General features: G+C 34.4%; 1 protein-coding gene across 3 annotated transcripts in view; it reads right to left on the reverse strand.

Annotated features, from left to right (window-relative positions):
* The window catches only part of LOC123313385 (RNA-binding protein Musashi homolog Rbp6), a 1,061,117-nt gene that overhangs the window by 22,536 nt on the left and 1,020,467 nt on the right, over window positions 1–18,114 (reverse strand). For all 3 annotated transcript variants that reach the window (XM_044898252.1, XM_044898254.1, XM_044898251.1), the window contains 3 exons: window positions 17,892–17,976; window positions 7,498–7,530; window positions 3,556–3,639 (listed from right to left, as the gene is read on the reverse strand). In XM_044898252.1, the coding sequence (XP_044754187.1) occupies window positions 3,556–3,639; window positions 7,498–7,530; window positions 17,892–17,976 (202 nt within the window). The remainder of the gene's footprint in view (window positions 1–3,555; window positions 3,640–7,497; window positions 7,531–17,891; window positions 17,977–18,114) is intronic.

Raw genomic sequence — 18,114 nt, forward strand, 5'->3', positions numbered from 1 at the left:
TATCAAACCACACAGGTCTTGCTTCATTTGTATAAAGATCAAACTTCTTCAGGCGTAGAATAAATAATTCATACTATCATATATCATCTTCCTTGAACACCATAAGGTGTAGAATTTCAAGGCTGCCATTAATTCCCAATTTTCTAATCGATAAGAGTAAGATATTTGTAAGTGGCAATTGTAGAACATAAAATATAGATGACTAAGGGCAAACCATTGACGAAACAGATCAACAGCTTGATGATATTAATAAGCTCCATGGATCAAGAAATGACTCGATGGAATCAACTTTCAATATCCCGCTTGGAACAAGACGAAGTGAACCGTATCTGTCATCCTCGAGCATTTAGATTGACCAAAACGTTCACCCATACAGCGTGCTGGAAGCATTCCAAGGCCCCCTCGTCATCATTAATGACGGGAAAACGGTAGAATTCCACCAGAGGCACACAGACACCCGTACAAAGGCCTGTGAACGATCACTGTCCCGCAGGATTCAACCGGGACGGTGTCGTCTCCAGGAGATGCGAATCGTGTTTGCATAACCGAACTCGATCTCAATTAGACTCTGCCACACTTGACAGATCTATCGTCCACAGAGGCCTCTGTGGATTGTCGTAACGCCAAGCGACAACAGTCGAATGCTTGCAGATGTATACAATAAGTAAATGAGATAGAGAGAGATAACGAAGGAAGAATATGCCAAATTGAATATCGATGGATCCTGTGTCCTCCGTGGCCCGCTCGGCAATCAATTTCGCCATGCTCTGTCCTATGGTTAATGTCTATATCAAATATTATATCGCGATTGGTTGACTGTCATACGCTTGATTTATCCCGAATCGACGGAATTGATAACGTGCCATTTCGGAACGGCTAGATAAGCATCGATTTCCGCATTACGTTATCCAGTCTCCTCTGGACAAAGGAGCCGAAATACCGCACATTCTATACACAAACGGACTTGCAGTCAATCTCAAAGGATCCAGATGAATGACCAGAGGACAAAAGATCCACCTCCATTCCCCTTGGCAATCTCCTCCTCGAGGAAAAACTGAACTTCAAAGGAGTAATATTGCCGCGAATGGGATCACCTAGTTCGGACATAACCTAATAGCACTCCACTCATCAACCGGGTCTGCCAACATGACATGCGCCTGTGAACTCGACGGTAACACGAATGGGACCTTGAAGAACACCGAGCTCAACTCAAGAACCATTGTAGATTTCCGCATTCTGCACTAGGATACTCATTCTGCTTCGTTGTGCTGTTCATAAGTTTCGTTTACAAAGAGCAACCTTGGCCCTGGATGGAACGAGGGACGGGCTCTCTTTTTTTTAGACGTAAGTTGAAGGATTCGAGGCAACGAGGTGCTGAACGTATCGTTTAAAAAAGTATATAATGTACATCGAACAAGCTCATATGACAACAGACTGTATAAATTCTTTTTTCATGGAGATATAAAAATAACGGTTCAACAATAACAACAATATATTCCATGAGAAAATTGTTCGAATGCAAAAAGTTTGAAGCATCCCTTATTCAATAATTATAAAAAAACGGTTGAAGGGATATAATATAAGAACTGATATCTGTGAAACATTTAGCTTCAAGAAATAATATACTCCCCTTCCTTGTGCGTTCATATCTATCGATAAGTTTTCGAAATTCAAAATCAATCACGGTAACTTCTTGCATTCGAATCATTCAAATCAGAAACGCAATTGGATGGACACAGGAAGATTGTAAACCGGAGCTAACACAAACTATAGCCTGAAGGAAGGTTCTTGACTAGATACAATTATATACCCTAACATGACCTAAAGATTAGTTTTTACCTCCTAATCTAATTCTACACCTATCGGTTATACGTATATCAAAGTGAACACCTAACCTAATCTATACTCGAAGATATCTCTATACGGCATGAACGGAAGTTAGTTGAACAATGATGAAACTTCTAAATTATCTATTCCCCTGCACTCTGTTCTTGATATTCTCATTTCGTATACTAAGTAACTGAGTTTCTCTCAAAACGAGTTGAATGAGGCTAGCTCTATAGATATAATTAGAGAATCTTGACAAACCTATGGATTCGTCGACATTATTTTTCACCATCACTGCAGGGAAGAAACTGGAAATCTAATCTAGCAAAATAAATCACTTTGTGCTGTGCCAACAATTGTCCTTCCAATCAAAGCGGAACACATAATATCCAATGAACTCGATATATACAGGGTACTGTAGATTCTTTCACAAACCTTTCCTAATTCATTCAAAAAATAATATTTCAGAAGATCTTTTTCCCCAATGAGCATGCACCGAGGTAAAATACTCCTAATTATACGAGATGTCATTTTATTGAAACACCAGCTTATTGATCCATTAATTTCTGTCCGAATTCAGGAGATATTTGACTTTATGCGAATGTAGAAATTTATTACTTTGGTATTTCACGTCTATTCTAGAGCTAATATCTGGAATAACTCATTGAACTTCAGCTGTACAAAAAATGCTATAAGTTCGATTGGCGTTTTAAATATCACGCCAAAACGTCACTGGGTTGTACTACCGAATTTGCATCCTATGTGTTTTTTTTCTTTGAGATATGGATTGACACCACATTAACACATAATAATGAATCTGTTGGTTAGAGCCATTATTTCGAAAGTTAAATTTCTGGTGTCGTCACTAAAACTGTTGTAGAAAGTGATGGACAACTAACACGAATAAAAAAACTGGCATTTAATCTTTCAAGTTTGAAATCAAGTTATTTGATCTAAAGTATTTCAAAGAATTCCAGCTTATGTCACTCAATTTCAATTGATTTTAAAATGGTCACATATGTCACAGATTTCGACTGCAAGTATATTGAATAATCGATAATCAATCATCTCGAAATGAAATGAAGAATCTGAAAATCTTGGGCGTTCCAATGAAATGTCAAAATAAGAGCAACTGGAAATATTCTTCATCTGTGCACCTCACAATTAGGTCAAGCTCATTTGAAATTTAAGTTGAATGAACTGTTGATGATTCATGTTGAACAAGGTATCCAGTGACACCCCCTGTATATTATCCAGGAAGAAGAAACATGATATAGAGAGCAATGAACTCCGCTCATAGTTGTTAACAACGATTTCCGAAATAAATAAAGACAATCTTTAAAAGCCAATAATCATCGAAATATTTTACGAATATTTATTCCCAGAGATATTTCTTCATGTTAAATTCTTCCTGTGATTGTAGAATTACACATCTGATAATTCCTGTTTCAAAATATCCAATTCTCAGTGCGATTACAAAAAAAAAAGAAGATAACACTTCCCAACGAAAGCGTACAAACTCCGAGCTGTTAATTCAACAATTTTATTTTGCGATTTGTTCAAATACATGAACGTGATGATATGTGGGGGTAGTTCACAGGGGCATGGCATGCAAGCTAGTCGCCGCAGCTGTGCTTCCATACACCCCTAGATGGTGCTCTAGGGGGTATGATAGCAGAGGGAGCGGGTGGTGGTGGTGATGATGGTGCAAACTGGCCAAAGCATTACCTGTTGGGTATGGAAGTCCGAAACTAGGGTAGCCCGAATAACCTCGACCAGCGGCGTAGGCCGCGTAAGCGGCCGCAGGGAAACCTGAAACAGAAATAAGAATTAGAAGGTCATTAAATTGTTTTTCCAAAAATAAATTATACCTCAATGAACCAATGGTCCTTTAACTGAGAGGGTTGTTCACTAAGAAATGTATTTAAGTAGGTACTTGATTATGAAATCTCAATTTATTGAACATTTGTGTAAAATTTGCTACTATTTTTGAAAATACAACGAATCCAAATTGTTCAAAGAATGAATGACACGTTAGGAAGATGATTCATGACAAAAGACGCAAAACAATTGAATCTAAAAAATATTGCAGCCATTGAGAATTGCCAAATGTATTTTCTTCTCAAAAATTATTACAAAATACCCTTCAGGGTACTACAAATAGCTGCAATTGTGTTGTTCCAAAGAAGCTTAATCTTCAATTTCAGGATTTCACTAAATTCGAAGGTATATCTTCTGTATTACAGCTTGGATGTTGAGGAAGTGTAATTTATATAAAATATTTGTGTATGTTAAGTTCTTATCAAGTCGATAATTAAGCAATTAACCAATGATATTTTTTCAATTGTCATATTCAAATTTCTTTAGCTTTTCCTATAATAAAAAGTGATTTGTACGAAAAATATAATCGAATTTGGATGGCATCAACAAAGTCGTTGAAATTCTGCACATCTTCTCTAGGTTGAGTAGTTTGTTCTTTATTTTGTGATTATATAGGGTGTTTCTAAATTGTTGCGAGAAATTTTGAATAGTGATTTTTCATCTTAAATTGAGGGACCTGTTATATACTCTGTTAAAAACTCCTTTCCCTACAGCCCATTTGAATTCAGGACAGAATAATCGACAATTTTTTCTAATATCTCCATTCCCTACATTCCTTTGAATTCAGGACAGAATAATCGATCCTATTTTTAAGAAAATCTCCGCGAAACGAATATTTGGAAGAACGGAGATTAACAAATGAACAATGCTGGCAAAATGACAGTTTTCTATCGTTTTCATAACCAAAAAATGTCATCATAAGAGGGATGAAAAAGCAACCCCTCTACTATATAGCATCAGAACTTTTTAATGCGCCTGTAAAATATTTTCATATTTTAAAAATATCTTAAACTTTTCTGTCTTGACTGCTTGACTCTTTTCGTGAAATTATTCCATTGATCCCACAAAATAAAATTATATTTAGTGTCTCTCTATCAAGAAACGCAGTTTGTTAGACGATGATTTGGAGTCATCAAGCAGGCTACTTCATAATGACATTCAGTTTTATTTTTTCAGTAAATAACACAAAAATAAATTACATGATTTCGAATAAGTCGATTATTCTACCCTAACCTCAATGGGTTAAACCTTGGAGAGTAAGGGATTTTGAACGAGAAGTTATATAAAAAACCCACCCTAAATTTTGCCTCAAACATCAGCCTATAAAATTTTTCGTATCAAATTACAAATAGCCTGTATAACATAACCGAATCCGCCAGGAAAATATTTATTGAAACCCAATTTCGAAAATCTTAAATTTACACCTGAATAGCTACCAACAAGGATTTTGTGCAAACTATTATTAACGTTGAACTCACTATTTGTATTTTTTACTATGCACGAAAATGTATATGCCAAATATTAGTTGTGCTATTTATTTTATTTTCTGCTCCTGACAATTTTTTCATCTCATCGTATACGAAACAAACAGTATCATTGAATATACAACAATTTAGAAATAAAAAATTTATAAACAAAATATGTTAACAAATTCTGCAGTTGAAGTTACGATAAATAATTTCAAAAAACATTGTTCAATGAACAGCAGAAAATTTATTACAAGGTTTTCAAAACCCTCCCTCATAAAAATAATAAATTGTCGGATGACGGTTCGACTATTCATTTGAAATATTTATTTTATTGAAACATTCCAATTCAAAAGTTTTTCCCTGGAAATAGCTCCAAAAATTTTCGCATATGCGAGAGGAATATAGATGGTAACAGGGTAGGCCGTTAAACACTACGGATCGTAAAAAATACATGGTATAACGTGCCGTTCGCTCGTAAACCGAAATACCGATATCATTTGAACGAAATAAAAATTCGAACATTTCCGTTTATTATTTACGTAGTTTTCGTAATAGGTTATCGTAGCATGTAGTATCGTGTATATAAATCAATGTTAAAATGCAAAAAAATGTACTGAAATACCGAATAATCGTCGAAACGATTTCAATTTGATATATATCGGCATAAAAGGTTCGACACGTTGTCGAAATTTTATAGTTTCGGTTAGTCATGTCATTCCAAAGCAAAGTAAGAGTATCTGAATGGATTTCGTCAACGAGAATAAAAGCGAATATGTGGATTAGTTTCCATCGGTAGTTGGAGAAATTGTTTTTTTCTCGGAATTACATCAGGAGCGTACATTTTTGTGTCTATCCAGAAAATGCTCATTGCTAATAATTTTGATTAAACTGTTACTAAATTAAATTTTATACAATGCAGAAAGTTACTCAAATCTGTGAGCCAAGCCCTTTACAATAGATGTCATGATATGTTGACATAACTGACAAGCAATATCAAAAATTGTGTGTCCTAGAAGAGGATTTCAATAAATAAAGTGGCATCAAAAATAAATCACCGTCAAGTAGGCTATGGTATTTTGAGTTGATAGTCTGTGCCTCAACATAATGCTCAGCTCCTACTGAAACGGTGGTTTTCTATCAAATTTGATGAAACTATCAATAGCCTTAGATTTTGCGAACATTTGCCAAGAATTCTTTTTGGTGAGTAATAGGAATTGGTACTTAGGCAAACAAGAATAAATTATTGGATTCAATTTAGTTTCGCAACAGTTTCGGAACTTATTGTTCCTGCAGCAGGTAAAAAGAACATTAATTATTTTTTGCTAGTCGAAATGAGTTAAAAAAAACAATACTCAATACAGTATATCGCATCCATGAAACTTTTTAAGATGGTGACGATAGCCTAGTATAATAATTATCACCTTGAACCTTTAACAATCTTTACTCACCATGCAAACAAATGGTTCGTTTAAATGAAGTTGAGAAAAAAGATATCCTAAGTTGCCATATTCTGATGTCAGAAACAAAAAAAAAAAACAAAATATTCTAAACGAAACCCCATATCATGATAAAGTTTTTGAGATAATGCAGAACATAGATGATCTAGATTAGTAATAGGATTTATTTCATAGGTGATTTTTTGAACGTCATTTTACAAATTTTGTTTTTGCTATTTTTGGTTCACCCAGTTTTGCCTTTTTTGAAAAACAAAATAGGTTTTTACCTTTAAAATTACCCCGAACGTATTGAGTTTATTGAGTATGTGGGTATTTTGCCCTTCAGGAAAATTTGAAAGAAAAGATAAAGGGTGTGCAAGTTAATACTGACCTAATTAGTCAGAATGATTTTATAGGCCATTTGCAACAAAAAAAAACCTATAGAAGTATGACCCAATTATCCTCTGTTGTGAATTTCATGATTCTTATACATAATTTGTAACGTCTCACAATTTTTCACTCAAAACAAGACCAATTTTGAAAACCATCATTTTTAGTACGGAAGATAATTTTGGGGAAATTTTTTGTTGCCTGTGGAATAACACTATTTGATTTGGCCAGAAATAACTTGTACAGTTTGCATAGAGGACGATTATGAATGAAAGTGAAATTAGGTTGACAAAACAGTTTTCTATTTGTATTTGATGTGAACACATCCAGAGTGATTCGAAAAGCAAAAGCAAAAAGTACATGCAGCCAATTTCATCATTATTTATAATATAAGTTAGTGAGAAAATGCCAATTATACAAAAATTGCAAACTATTAAAATATTCCATCTGTTCTAGAAACCGAATAATAATATATATACTTCAAAAAGACTTACCGTCAGGAAGAGCCCCAAGGGACCACATGAAATCTAAAATAACAAAATTCGCTATTAGTACTCTTCAAAAATGATATATCCTCTTCAACATTCATCCACAACACAATCTATCAGCAACTATTCGTATGAATGTTAGCATTCATGAAATTTCATTCTATAAGGACTACCCACTACACGTTATTCTGTTAAAAAATCCAAGAATGCAGGTTGAACTATTTCACGCATCCATAATGAGGAGGTTATCTCGAATTTGAATCACTGCATAAACATTCGACTATTCTACGTCACACAATACTAAAATATAAATTTTTTCTCTCCTTTTCAGCACCGAAAAGAATGAGTCGTGAATACCCATGATTTACATAAGTAAATATTTAAAATGTATTTCATAATTGATTCAAGTATGGATATTATCAACTCATCCTATCGAATTGAGCTGTGAATTAGAACATTACTTAAAACTATAATAGATATGGCAAAAATGGATTCATTTTGGGTGAGTATGCGACTAAAATTTTTCTAGATAGTATAACTAGTTTGGTAAATTACATAAAGTTATGTATGAATTGCAGTCCTAGAAATATAATTACTCATACTTCTTGATCTGTTCCGACTTACTGGGACGAAGTAAATGATACAAGGAATTCTTCAGCACTCTGTCTAGAGACGTCTATACTAAAAACTAAATTACAGTTTATTCTCCAAGTATTCAGCACAGCCTAGCCTATTAACGTTTCTACTCTCAGTAAGAATTAGATCAGAGAGACTCAATATGGAAATTGAATTTTTTCAGTATTGCTTGAAAGTGAAGGTGATTCGTTTTTCTATTCGATGTACGTAGCTTTGAAGCAATAATGGATGCTATAAAATTATACCTGAAGGCTCTTATCATCTACAGAAATTCAAATGTTACACTAGTTAAGAGTTAATTTTATCGCCAAGTACTATGGTCTACATCTATCAAGTATTAGATCGCACCTTAGGGCAGTGGGGGATTTTTGAACACAAAATGGACGTAGGCAGGCCGCATTCTGAACATGTACCATGAACTGGGTGGTAAGCTGGCCAAACCTGAAAAGTTTCAACTACTGCCCCCACTTGTGTGAAAAATGCTCTATCGATACAAGTACTCAACTATAAGATATTAGGTTATACATTTGAGAGTATTAATTTGCCAACAGAAGATTTTTCATAATGATCGGAGCTGTTTTCTAAACTTGTAAAACAGACACGCCCTTTGCATTGATTTGCAAATGCAACATGTATATTAGCATTGATAAATTAACATATTCCAAGAAAAATTTCGGGTAAGCTTTTTCTATACTCATTATCATTTCTGTGTTTGGTTATTTGTGGTACTTTTATCTGCTTCATACAGTTCCGTTTAATAGTGCGTATTTCATTTGTTCTTTTTCATCTCGGATCATGAAAACAACCTAGGCGTTTGAATTTTATGTTTATGTAATGAGGATAAATTGAAAAAGAGAGCGTGAAAACAATGTATACTATTTGCTGCATACCTTCCTATCCACAGATTATTATTAAATAGTTTTATGATTCCGTTCTTCATCTTCTGAAACGAATAGCGATTTTTATTGTCTTTCCGCTCATTCTGGTTGATGCGCAGCTTATTGTCCAAGTATGTATTGTTTTCAAATATTGTAATTGTATTGACAGGAACATTTTTCAAAATTCAACGATTCATCTGCATGCCTTTAACTCTCTTTCACTTTAGGTATATTTCGTGATGAAAGATATAAAAAGACGAATGGCATACGGAACCTTGAACTCGACCAATCTTTTCCTCTAAATAAGCAGCTTCAAAAGCACTCTCTTATATTTATGACAAAGAATGACATCAAATCAACTCTCTCAAACCAAAATTGTTCGCAATGTTGCTAGGTCTTCTAGGTTATACTATCACTATTATCAATAGCGTCGTGTCACACAAATGACATAGCGTCATTTTTGTCTGTTTTACAAGGATTTCATGAAGTATTTCGATAATAAACTGAAGTATAATGGATAGTTGTATAAAATGCAAATTTGGCGACAAAACATGAATTCCAAAAACCTTGCGATGTTAAGGACAGCTTCTGAATAGATTGGAATATATAGAGAATGCTCGTAATTTTATACCGAGGTTTCAGAATCAGTTGGCAAAGTAATACTTCTAACAGTTTCCATACCTATATCCTAAACAGGCGTTGGGAATACAGGAACTTCTCAATACTCGAAAATTCGCTAAGTCGAACTTCATATCGGCAACTAAACAAATTACAGATTCTCCGATGAAATTTCATGTGCTTCACAAAATAACTAATAGCTGCAGCATTCAGAATTGTTCGGAACTTTATCAATGATTCATTAAATGCCTCTCTCGCAGTTCCTCCGATCTCTTGCCCCGCTTACAATGTCTCTATTTGTGAGTACAATTCGGGAAATTGTGCAGATGTGACGAGTTCCCAGAGAGTTTTCGTTCGGATCTTTTTTTTCGAACGCGTCTCGTAAGAGGACGCTTTAAGTATTTCGGAAAGTTAGACGTTTCAGGGATTCGATATTCCGACTAGTTCTTCGAGCGGGAATGGATTCGATGTTCAATGGAGCGAAATTGCACTCGGGTTGGACTTTTCAGATTTTTGATTTGGAACATGACGAATTTTCCGATCGATTTTAACGCATCGCCAATGTTGGTTTGGATCTTTCGATCCCTTGGATATTCTCTCAATAATGCATATTAGTTTTTGGAGACATGATGAACCAAATTGAATGAATAAAGTACGGTAAATACATACAAACAATAGACAGAAAGTTCGAATGATTTTTTTCGAACAATATTCGAATAGCAGATTCAGAAACACCCTATGTTCTGAGTAGTTGTTTGAGCTAACAAACAGTTTTTCCAAATTTCTTGATTTTTGCCTAACCAAACAATAAATGAACTTCCTTTTAAGGGTCGGACATTTGGATGGACTGTATCTCCATTGAGAAACATTTTCCGGATAATAATTGGAACTCCTTCCAAAATAATTCATCATAGCATAAACATCGTGACCGCATTCCAAAGGCAATCTTTCACAGGGCATTGCAATATTAAAAAAATTCATTGTCATGTGTAGACTGAAATTTTGAAGAATGATATTTTGTGTTCAACGGTTGTGCTCAGGTTGTAGAATCATTGTTTTCAGCTCAGTACTACTATCTTCCGAACTATATCAGATAGAAATTCCGTATATAGACGAAAAAAGTTCTGCTTTACAAGTCCTCCAACATGTCGTCTTCCAAATACTAATATTTTTGAAGGATTTTAAAATCTCATGGAAATCGTACGTAAAAGAAAAAAGAAATGAGCAATGTTAGAAAATCATAGATATATTTCCGATTACTAATTATGAATCTAGAAAAGAAAAAGATATTAAGATTTGAGGGACGTCATGTTGGAGGACTTACAAAAGCAGAACTAGTTTTTAAGATAATATTGGTGAGATTAGAATTTGTCACCAATCTGTATGTTGACGTATTTATATTATTAATTTGTAGGGAAAGTTTCGAACCGATATAATTTTTTGAAAGATACAATAAGATTCAGACATAATCGATAACACTTACTTATCAGTTGATAACACATCTGAAATATAACTCCAAAATGAAATACCATGTAAAGAGCTAGCACTATATTAAAATACAGAATGCTGATCTTTTCAGAGCCGACATGCTGTTCGGTCAGAAATAATATTAAATTGCAAAAAACTGTGATGTTATCGCATTATCAAATTCAATTCTGAAAGAGACACTAATAGTTGGGTAGCCCAAGAGAGATTTTCGGGATTTACTCGAGCTTGTCAGATTAATATAAAGGGAGATACCTTGGACCTGTATATAGGGGGAATTGTCAAGGACAGCTTGTCAGAATAGTAAAAAAAAACGAGCATTGTACATACTGGAGTGTGTCAGATTAAGATATATGTGGTTAAATACATGTTGAAAAGTATATATTCTCTTAATCTCACAATTTAAACATGACGAAAATATGTAGGAGGGCGACAAACTCGCAAAAAAAAAATCGTCACGTGTACATTCTCGAGCGCGGTGCCTTTTTTTCATATTGGACCGAATGATTCAAGAATAACGGAACAAATATAATCTGACAGTTTCAGAAAGCCGAAACAATAAAAATTGGCCATAAAGGTCACAAAAATCAGTTTTTTTGAATTATCTCCTCTTCTGAGATTCGAATTGTTTCTGCATTCATTATGGAAGTTGTAGGGCATAACATTATCTACAAATTTTGTCCGAAGCAATTTTTTCTACGTTTGAACCTTTTCGAGATATATGGCGATGAATGTACATTAGACTGGGTTCCTACATTGACCTTGGCCTTTCGCATGTGTGGCTAAACTCCTCGCCCTTATCGACCTCTAACTCGAAAATGGTTGAGAGTGCGTAAAATTGTTCCAGACAAAAGTCGTATAGAATTTTGTTATCTACAACTTTTATTATGAATGCAAAAACGATTAGAGGTACAGGAAGGGAGATATTTTCAAAAAGTGCCTTGTTATCATCTTCAAACGGTCAGATTGAGAAAACCCCCCTGATTACTGTCAGATTAATGGGTCAACATGTCTAGAACACCGAGATTAACCATCTGTATGAAAATCTGACACGCTCCAGTATGTACAAGTAACGAATTTTTTTTGCATTTGCAAAGGACCGCTGTGACTTTGCGTCACGTCCAAATTGTCAGTCCCTTGAAAAGAAGCTTCCTTTGGGTCTAATTAACAAATCCTCTGAAAATCTGACATGCCCGAAAACAGTTATTTTTAACCATTTTAAACTCTTCCGTACGGCCAGGCCCACCACGCAAACTGTTAGATCAACATGAATTTATTATCAGAGACACGTTGGGCATAAACAGTATCTTAATCTGATATGATCGAGTATGTACACCTGACGATTCTTCACATGTTTGAGAATCTGCAGAAGTTTTCCCCACCGCTGAAAGTGCATACATCATAGAACCTTTTCTCCTTCAACCATCTAATTTTCAAAATCCGCTAGGTCTCCAGGAGGCTTGAGTAAATCCTGATTTATCATCGTCGGCACCCCAACTAAAGAACTACAATTCGTTGAAAAAACGATTTTCCATTTCTGAGAATTCTGTCTACTGTATATACTCATTAGCTGGAATTTTTCACACAAGACGTAATTTATTTTACTACCTCACCAATTGACTCTATAGAGTTGATTCCAAAGAGCTGCATAGATCTTTCATTCAATAAAAATACAAACGCTTGATCCGCAGTGTCATTCAAATAATCAGTAGTTTTGTGTGTGATGATATGCATTGGAAGAAAAAATGTGCCTTTACTTGAGTGTCTAAGAGCATGAATATGTTTTTATGAGCGTCAGAAATCAGAGACCGACTTTTCACTTAGGCAGTTGCGGGAAAGTCGATAGGCTTCAGGTCAGTGAAAACAAACGACCGAGCCTCAGATTACGAAAGGGGACGAAGGGAAATTGAGACATAAAAAGCGAGTTAATGGAACCGGCTGAAATATAGGTGTATGTCACTGCAGGACGTGGATCTATCGCAGGAAGTTCGAAATTCCGCAGAGATAGGAGCCATTGACATGAATAATGCATGTAGAATCCCCATATTCACTTACTAAGGGTTTTCACTATAAACACTCCCAGGAAACACACCTTGGTTTAGTATACGTCTAATATTCATCCTGATGGTATATTTTTCGTTTTGGTCTATCACAGTACGAGTATTTTACGTCTATATTATACCATTTTTCTGTAGAAGGTTTATAAAACGTCTTTTAGCGTTAGCTTTATATACCACAATATATGTTTTTTGCTTATCAATAGTTTTTTCAAGAACTGAAGATTATTTTTTGTTTATATACTCCAATTATTTTAAACTCTTCGTCATATTCATCAGTTATTAACGAAGTCTACAAGATCTCCGAATTATACGTCGAATATATTGTACTTTTCGACGTACTTCCTACACCTATATTAAACGAATATGTGATAGGTTTTTGAAATTTCTATAAGTGGAAGTCATATATACATAATGAGATCTATTTTGTCTCCCAGTTGTGTTTTTACGATTGGAACAATATGCATCCTACAATATATATCGCTTATTTCCCAGCTTTAATAATTTTTCATAATTTATAAACTAGGTCTATAAAGTTCCACAAATTATACGACTATAAGTCGTACATATTTCAACCTACCTTCCTACTCCATGAACTTAGGTACATATATTAAACGGATATATGGTAGGTTTTCAATCTGTCTATTAGCGAATTTTTTTAACACTCATCATTGAGGTCTACACTGGACAAATATATGAAAGGTTTCAAATATGACTATTATTATAAGCCATATGTAGATACCTACTACATTACTTCTAGTTATCAGGGAGAAAAAAAATATGGTCCTTTATTCATTATTGTCATATCTATGTTTCTGAGTTTTATACACATAGTACATATAGTTCCAAACAAGTTTTTTGAAGTTGAAAAAGCGATTCAGCTTATATAAGTGCTCTAATTGTTTGAACTGATTTCACCAGGTAGCTAATTAATCGGTTCACATCGAACTTAATCTTTTTCCATAAAAATCACCATTTAAATGATAGCTGTATATAAATGGTTGAGCCGTGGCAGGAATAATTTATATGTATAACATTCATACTAGATATTCTTGAATAAAGGGTACAACCATAGGTGCAATAAATGAAAAAAAATATATATACATTGAACGAAAAAAATGCATATTTGCATATTTTTCTATAGTTTCCAAATGGAGTTTAATTCATTCGGATTGATGGTCGTCAACCAATTAAAAGCAAAAATATTACACATATAATATCTTTGATTGAAAGTCCCCCAATTCGACAATTCACAGCGTTGTCACATGAAATGAAATAATGTCCTGTCCATACACTGATTGCTTCAACCATCAAAGATTCTGCTGTCTATACTTGTGATCTGGAAAACTGAATGAGCCCTTTTCAATTACTATTCACTTGATATAATTGTAGTCTACTAGTTCTAATTCAAACAAGCCTAGCAGATTTATGAGAATGTTCAAGATCTACTAGTTTTTAGTAGCCTGGCAACGTTGGTGCCATGTTTACGTAGGCAGAGGATTGAGGATCTACGCAGGCCCGACCGGCCAATAGGCAATTAGTTATCGTTACAATACACGCATGTGGCAGTCACGGCCGTGTTTCTATGCTATGCTATACGGCATGCGCTGTTCGTAGTACGTTCTCCTTGTCGTCCATCTTGAAATAGTTTCGTAAGCTGTGTGTGTTTAATGTGTTTGTTTTGTCTGGAGGAAATTAATTGTACTTTGTCATGAGTGATTGAAATGGATTCTGATTCAACATAGTGATGGACATGTTTAAACATCTGCTAAAAAACAAAATGATATAACCGATTTTGAAGAAAGCTCTCCACTTTCAAGTCTACTAATATGATGTAAAAGATATTTGGTATGTTTTGTTCGACATATTTTTTTCTCCTAAAACTAACTGAAATAACATTTTACAGAGGTCGTAGTGCTGATGTGGGTACATCTGATTGAAGCAATCTAAAAATATAGGAATAGACCATTATATTTATTTGAAGATGTGTGCTCAATGTATATACCTAAATTTTGAAAACTACTATTTTATTATTTTCTGAATAAATTGGTTTGAGACCTAAATAGTTTAAAATTTAGTTTTCCTAAAATCCGATTGACACTACGTTATGTCTTATTCGAAAATATGAAAAGGATAAGTATGAAAGAGGGTAAGATTGTTATAATAAATGTTGAAGATTGACTATATTCAGAACAGTAATATCTAACAACAAATAAGCCTAATGTTCATTCATACGATATTCGACAGTATGAACGATGATCCCAAAGTGCATTTATTGTTCTTTTAATTTATTATATTCGAAATCATCGATCAACACATATTAATGCAATTTCGGATCATCGTATCGTCGGATATCGTATACATGAACAGTAGGTCTAACGTTGTTCAGAGACGTCTATTACTGATACTTAATTGTAGTACAAAATACGATTATTAAACGTCTATTTTTGGTACATTGAAATCGTTGAAATATAGTCTATAATATATGAGTTGTGAACGTTTATAGACGACTGGTTTTCGACGTAATTTCTGAATTACTCAAGTAGTCTAAAAGACGTACATGAAATACGAGTATCAGACGTATATAAAATACGAATAGGGGACGTATATCCAGGATTGATTTTATACGTCTACCACGCGGACATTTGTCCTTCTTATTTTGGTCTAATGAAACCGTATTTATACGTCGGAATAAGTTGACTTATATATGTTTAATAAACGAAAGGTGGTTTCCTGGGCTGATATGTTTACTGCAACAACATACATATTTTATAATCCCGAACTGAATGTTTGATCGTGGGCTACCCGTTTTCAAAAATACAGTTACTTCGCACTTTGTGCCACACATAATATTTTATGTACATATTTCATAAATATTTCAGAAGGCGAGGGCCGGAACCCTACTTCAAATAGAAAAGATTTGAATATTTATAAATACACGAACTCTTTTTCTCTTGGACATTCTCATACCTAGCAGAGGCTGGCTTTGACACACAAAAATCGAATATTTTCAGACTTTCGTAGCTCAATCATGTGGGATAACCATTTCGTTAATTTAAAAGAATTATATGAAGTTAAAGTTATGAGTAATTTCAATAGTAAAAGTAATTCAAGAGGGGTTTTATGGGGATGAATTTCCTCTTGATATTTTCTCCGATACAACTAAAAATGAGGTTTATGCTGGATATATAAACTCGACTAAACCAACACTGCGAATTAACAGACTAAGAAGGACCTTTATAAAATGAGGAAGTGTTTATAAACATCGAAGAAAAACTTGATTTACTTTTCTTCAAATTTATATTCACAAGGGAAAATTTTCTGAATATTTCAACTAGCAATTCCTGCAAATTTTGAATGAATGATTGTGAATTGTTTTCAAATTGTTTAAAAATAAAAGTCGCGTAACTTCGTAAAGTTTGTTTAGTACAACATGAAATTACTCTTTTATTATGATAAAAAAAAATATCATATTATGTAATAAAAATGAAAATAGAATACAGCATTCATTGAATAATTGATTATGAAAAATCCATAGTTTTGTTGGTCTTGTTTCAAACAATGTTTTTGAGTCAAAAATTATATTTTTCATTTCATGGTTAAGTCGAGATTTCGAGGAGGAAAATGAGCAGTAAGTAGTAAAGCTGAGAATTCGAAATTCAGCAAACCAAATTGTGAGTTCTAAAATTCTGTACTCTTTCACTTTTATCAAAAAAATATACAAATTTTCAGTGGTTTTAATTTGGATCGATTCATTTTAGTTACAGAAAAAAATCCATTACTTATGAAAAATCGAATTTCTGCGTTTTTCTCCATGAATTTGGGATTTGTCCTATTCAAATTAAAAAAGTTGAAAGTTTTGTGATGAATCTGGAAGTAAACATAATACGGCTGTATAATGCATCATTATTATTAAATAACGATAATTACTTGCGTTACATACTTCTCATTTCAACCCTGTAGGCATATAGGTCATGGAGTTCTTGATTGGTTGTTGTCAGTTAAAATGATGACCCTCAATTACAAATTCCTAACTCAAATGTCTGAGTATCCAATAACCTCATGACAAATTTTTCGTTCCTAATAGTTAATTGTTAATTAATTCTTGATTCAATCGAATTTCTATATACAGCATGAATAATTTTTAATTGCAGTTGAGTGATGGGAATCCCCAACTGTGTTGTCTAAATGCTGAATCTATCTATGATGTGATTTGGGACACGAAAGTCAACTTGAATTTCATATAAATGGACATTTCAAGATATTAAAGCTAAACGGATATAGCAACATCTATAAATTTGTATATGTATACAATATAGCATTTTGAGAAAATATACCAGCTAATTTGAAAAAAAATCTACCGAATGGCAGGTGCGAATTGCGGTTTACAAGCCCAAACCGGGCAATGTACTGGTGTATATAGTCGGTAGATCCAAACCCTGAACGCCAAGAAGATCACTCATACTATAGGTAAGCGTTGGCGGACCTCGTGCCACTGGTCGCAAGGCAGGGGTTGCGAAAACTCTTTTGCAACCCGTCACATCGTACACAGAGGCGTAATGTAGTGGCGCGGGGGCCACAGCAATGGCCGTGAGGGGTATGGAGGGACCAGCTGTAGCAACCGGTAAGCCCCCAGCGCTACCTGGGAGAGGATAGGGTGCGTATCTTAATGCGGAGGTGGCTGAGCTGCTTGCGACCTGGCCCGAGTTCAGCATTAGCAACTCACCGTATGCGCCACGACCGGCTGCTCGCGTCTTCGCCAAATTTGCTGGAAGCATAACTTCTTTGGGTTGCGCCTTCTTGCATTCTACCTGAAACAAGGAAAGGTGGAAAAATTAGTCGACAGAACACTTGCAGCAGAATTGTTGGACACATTAGATATTTTTGAACATTTTGCCAGATAAAACAGGGCCAAAGAACATACATTTTAAGTGGACCCAAACTGAAGA

The sequence above is a fragment of the Coccinella septempunctata genome, chromosome 5 (genome assembly GCF_907165205.1).
Source record: "Coccinella septempunctata chromosome 5, icCocSept1.1, whole genome shotgun sequence".
In the NCBI taxonomy this organism is placed as follows: Eukaryota; Metazoa; Arthropoda; class Insecta; order Coleoptera; family Coccinellidae; genus Coccinella; species Coccinella septempunctata.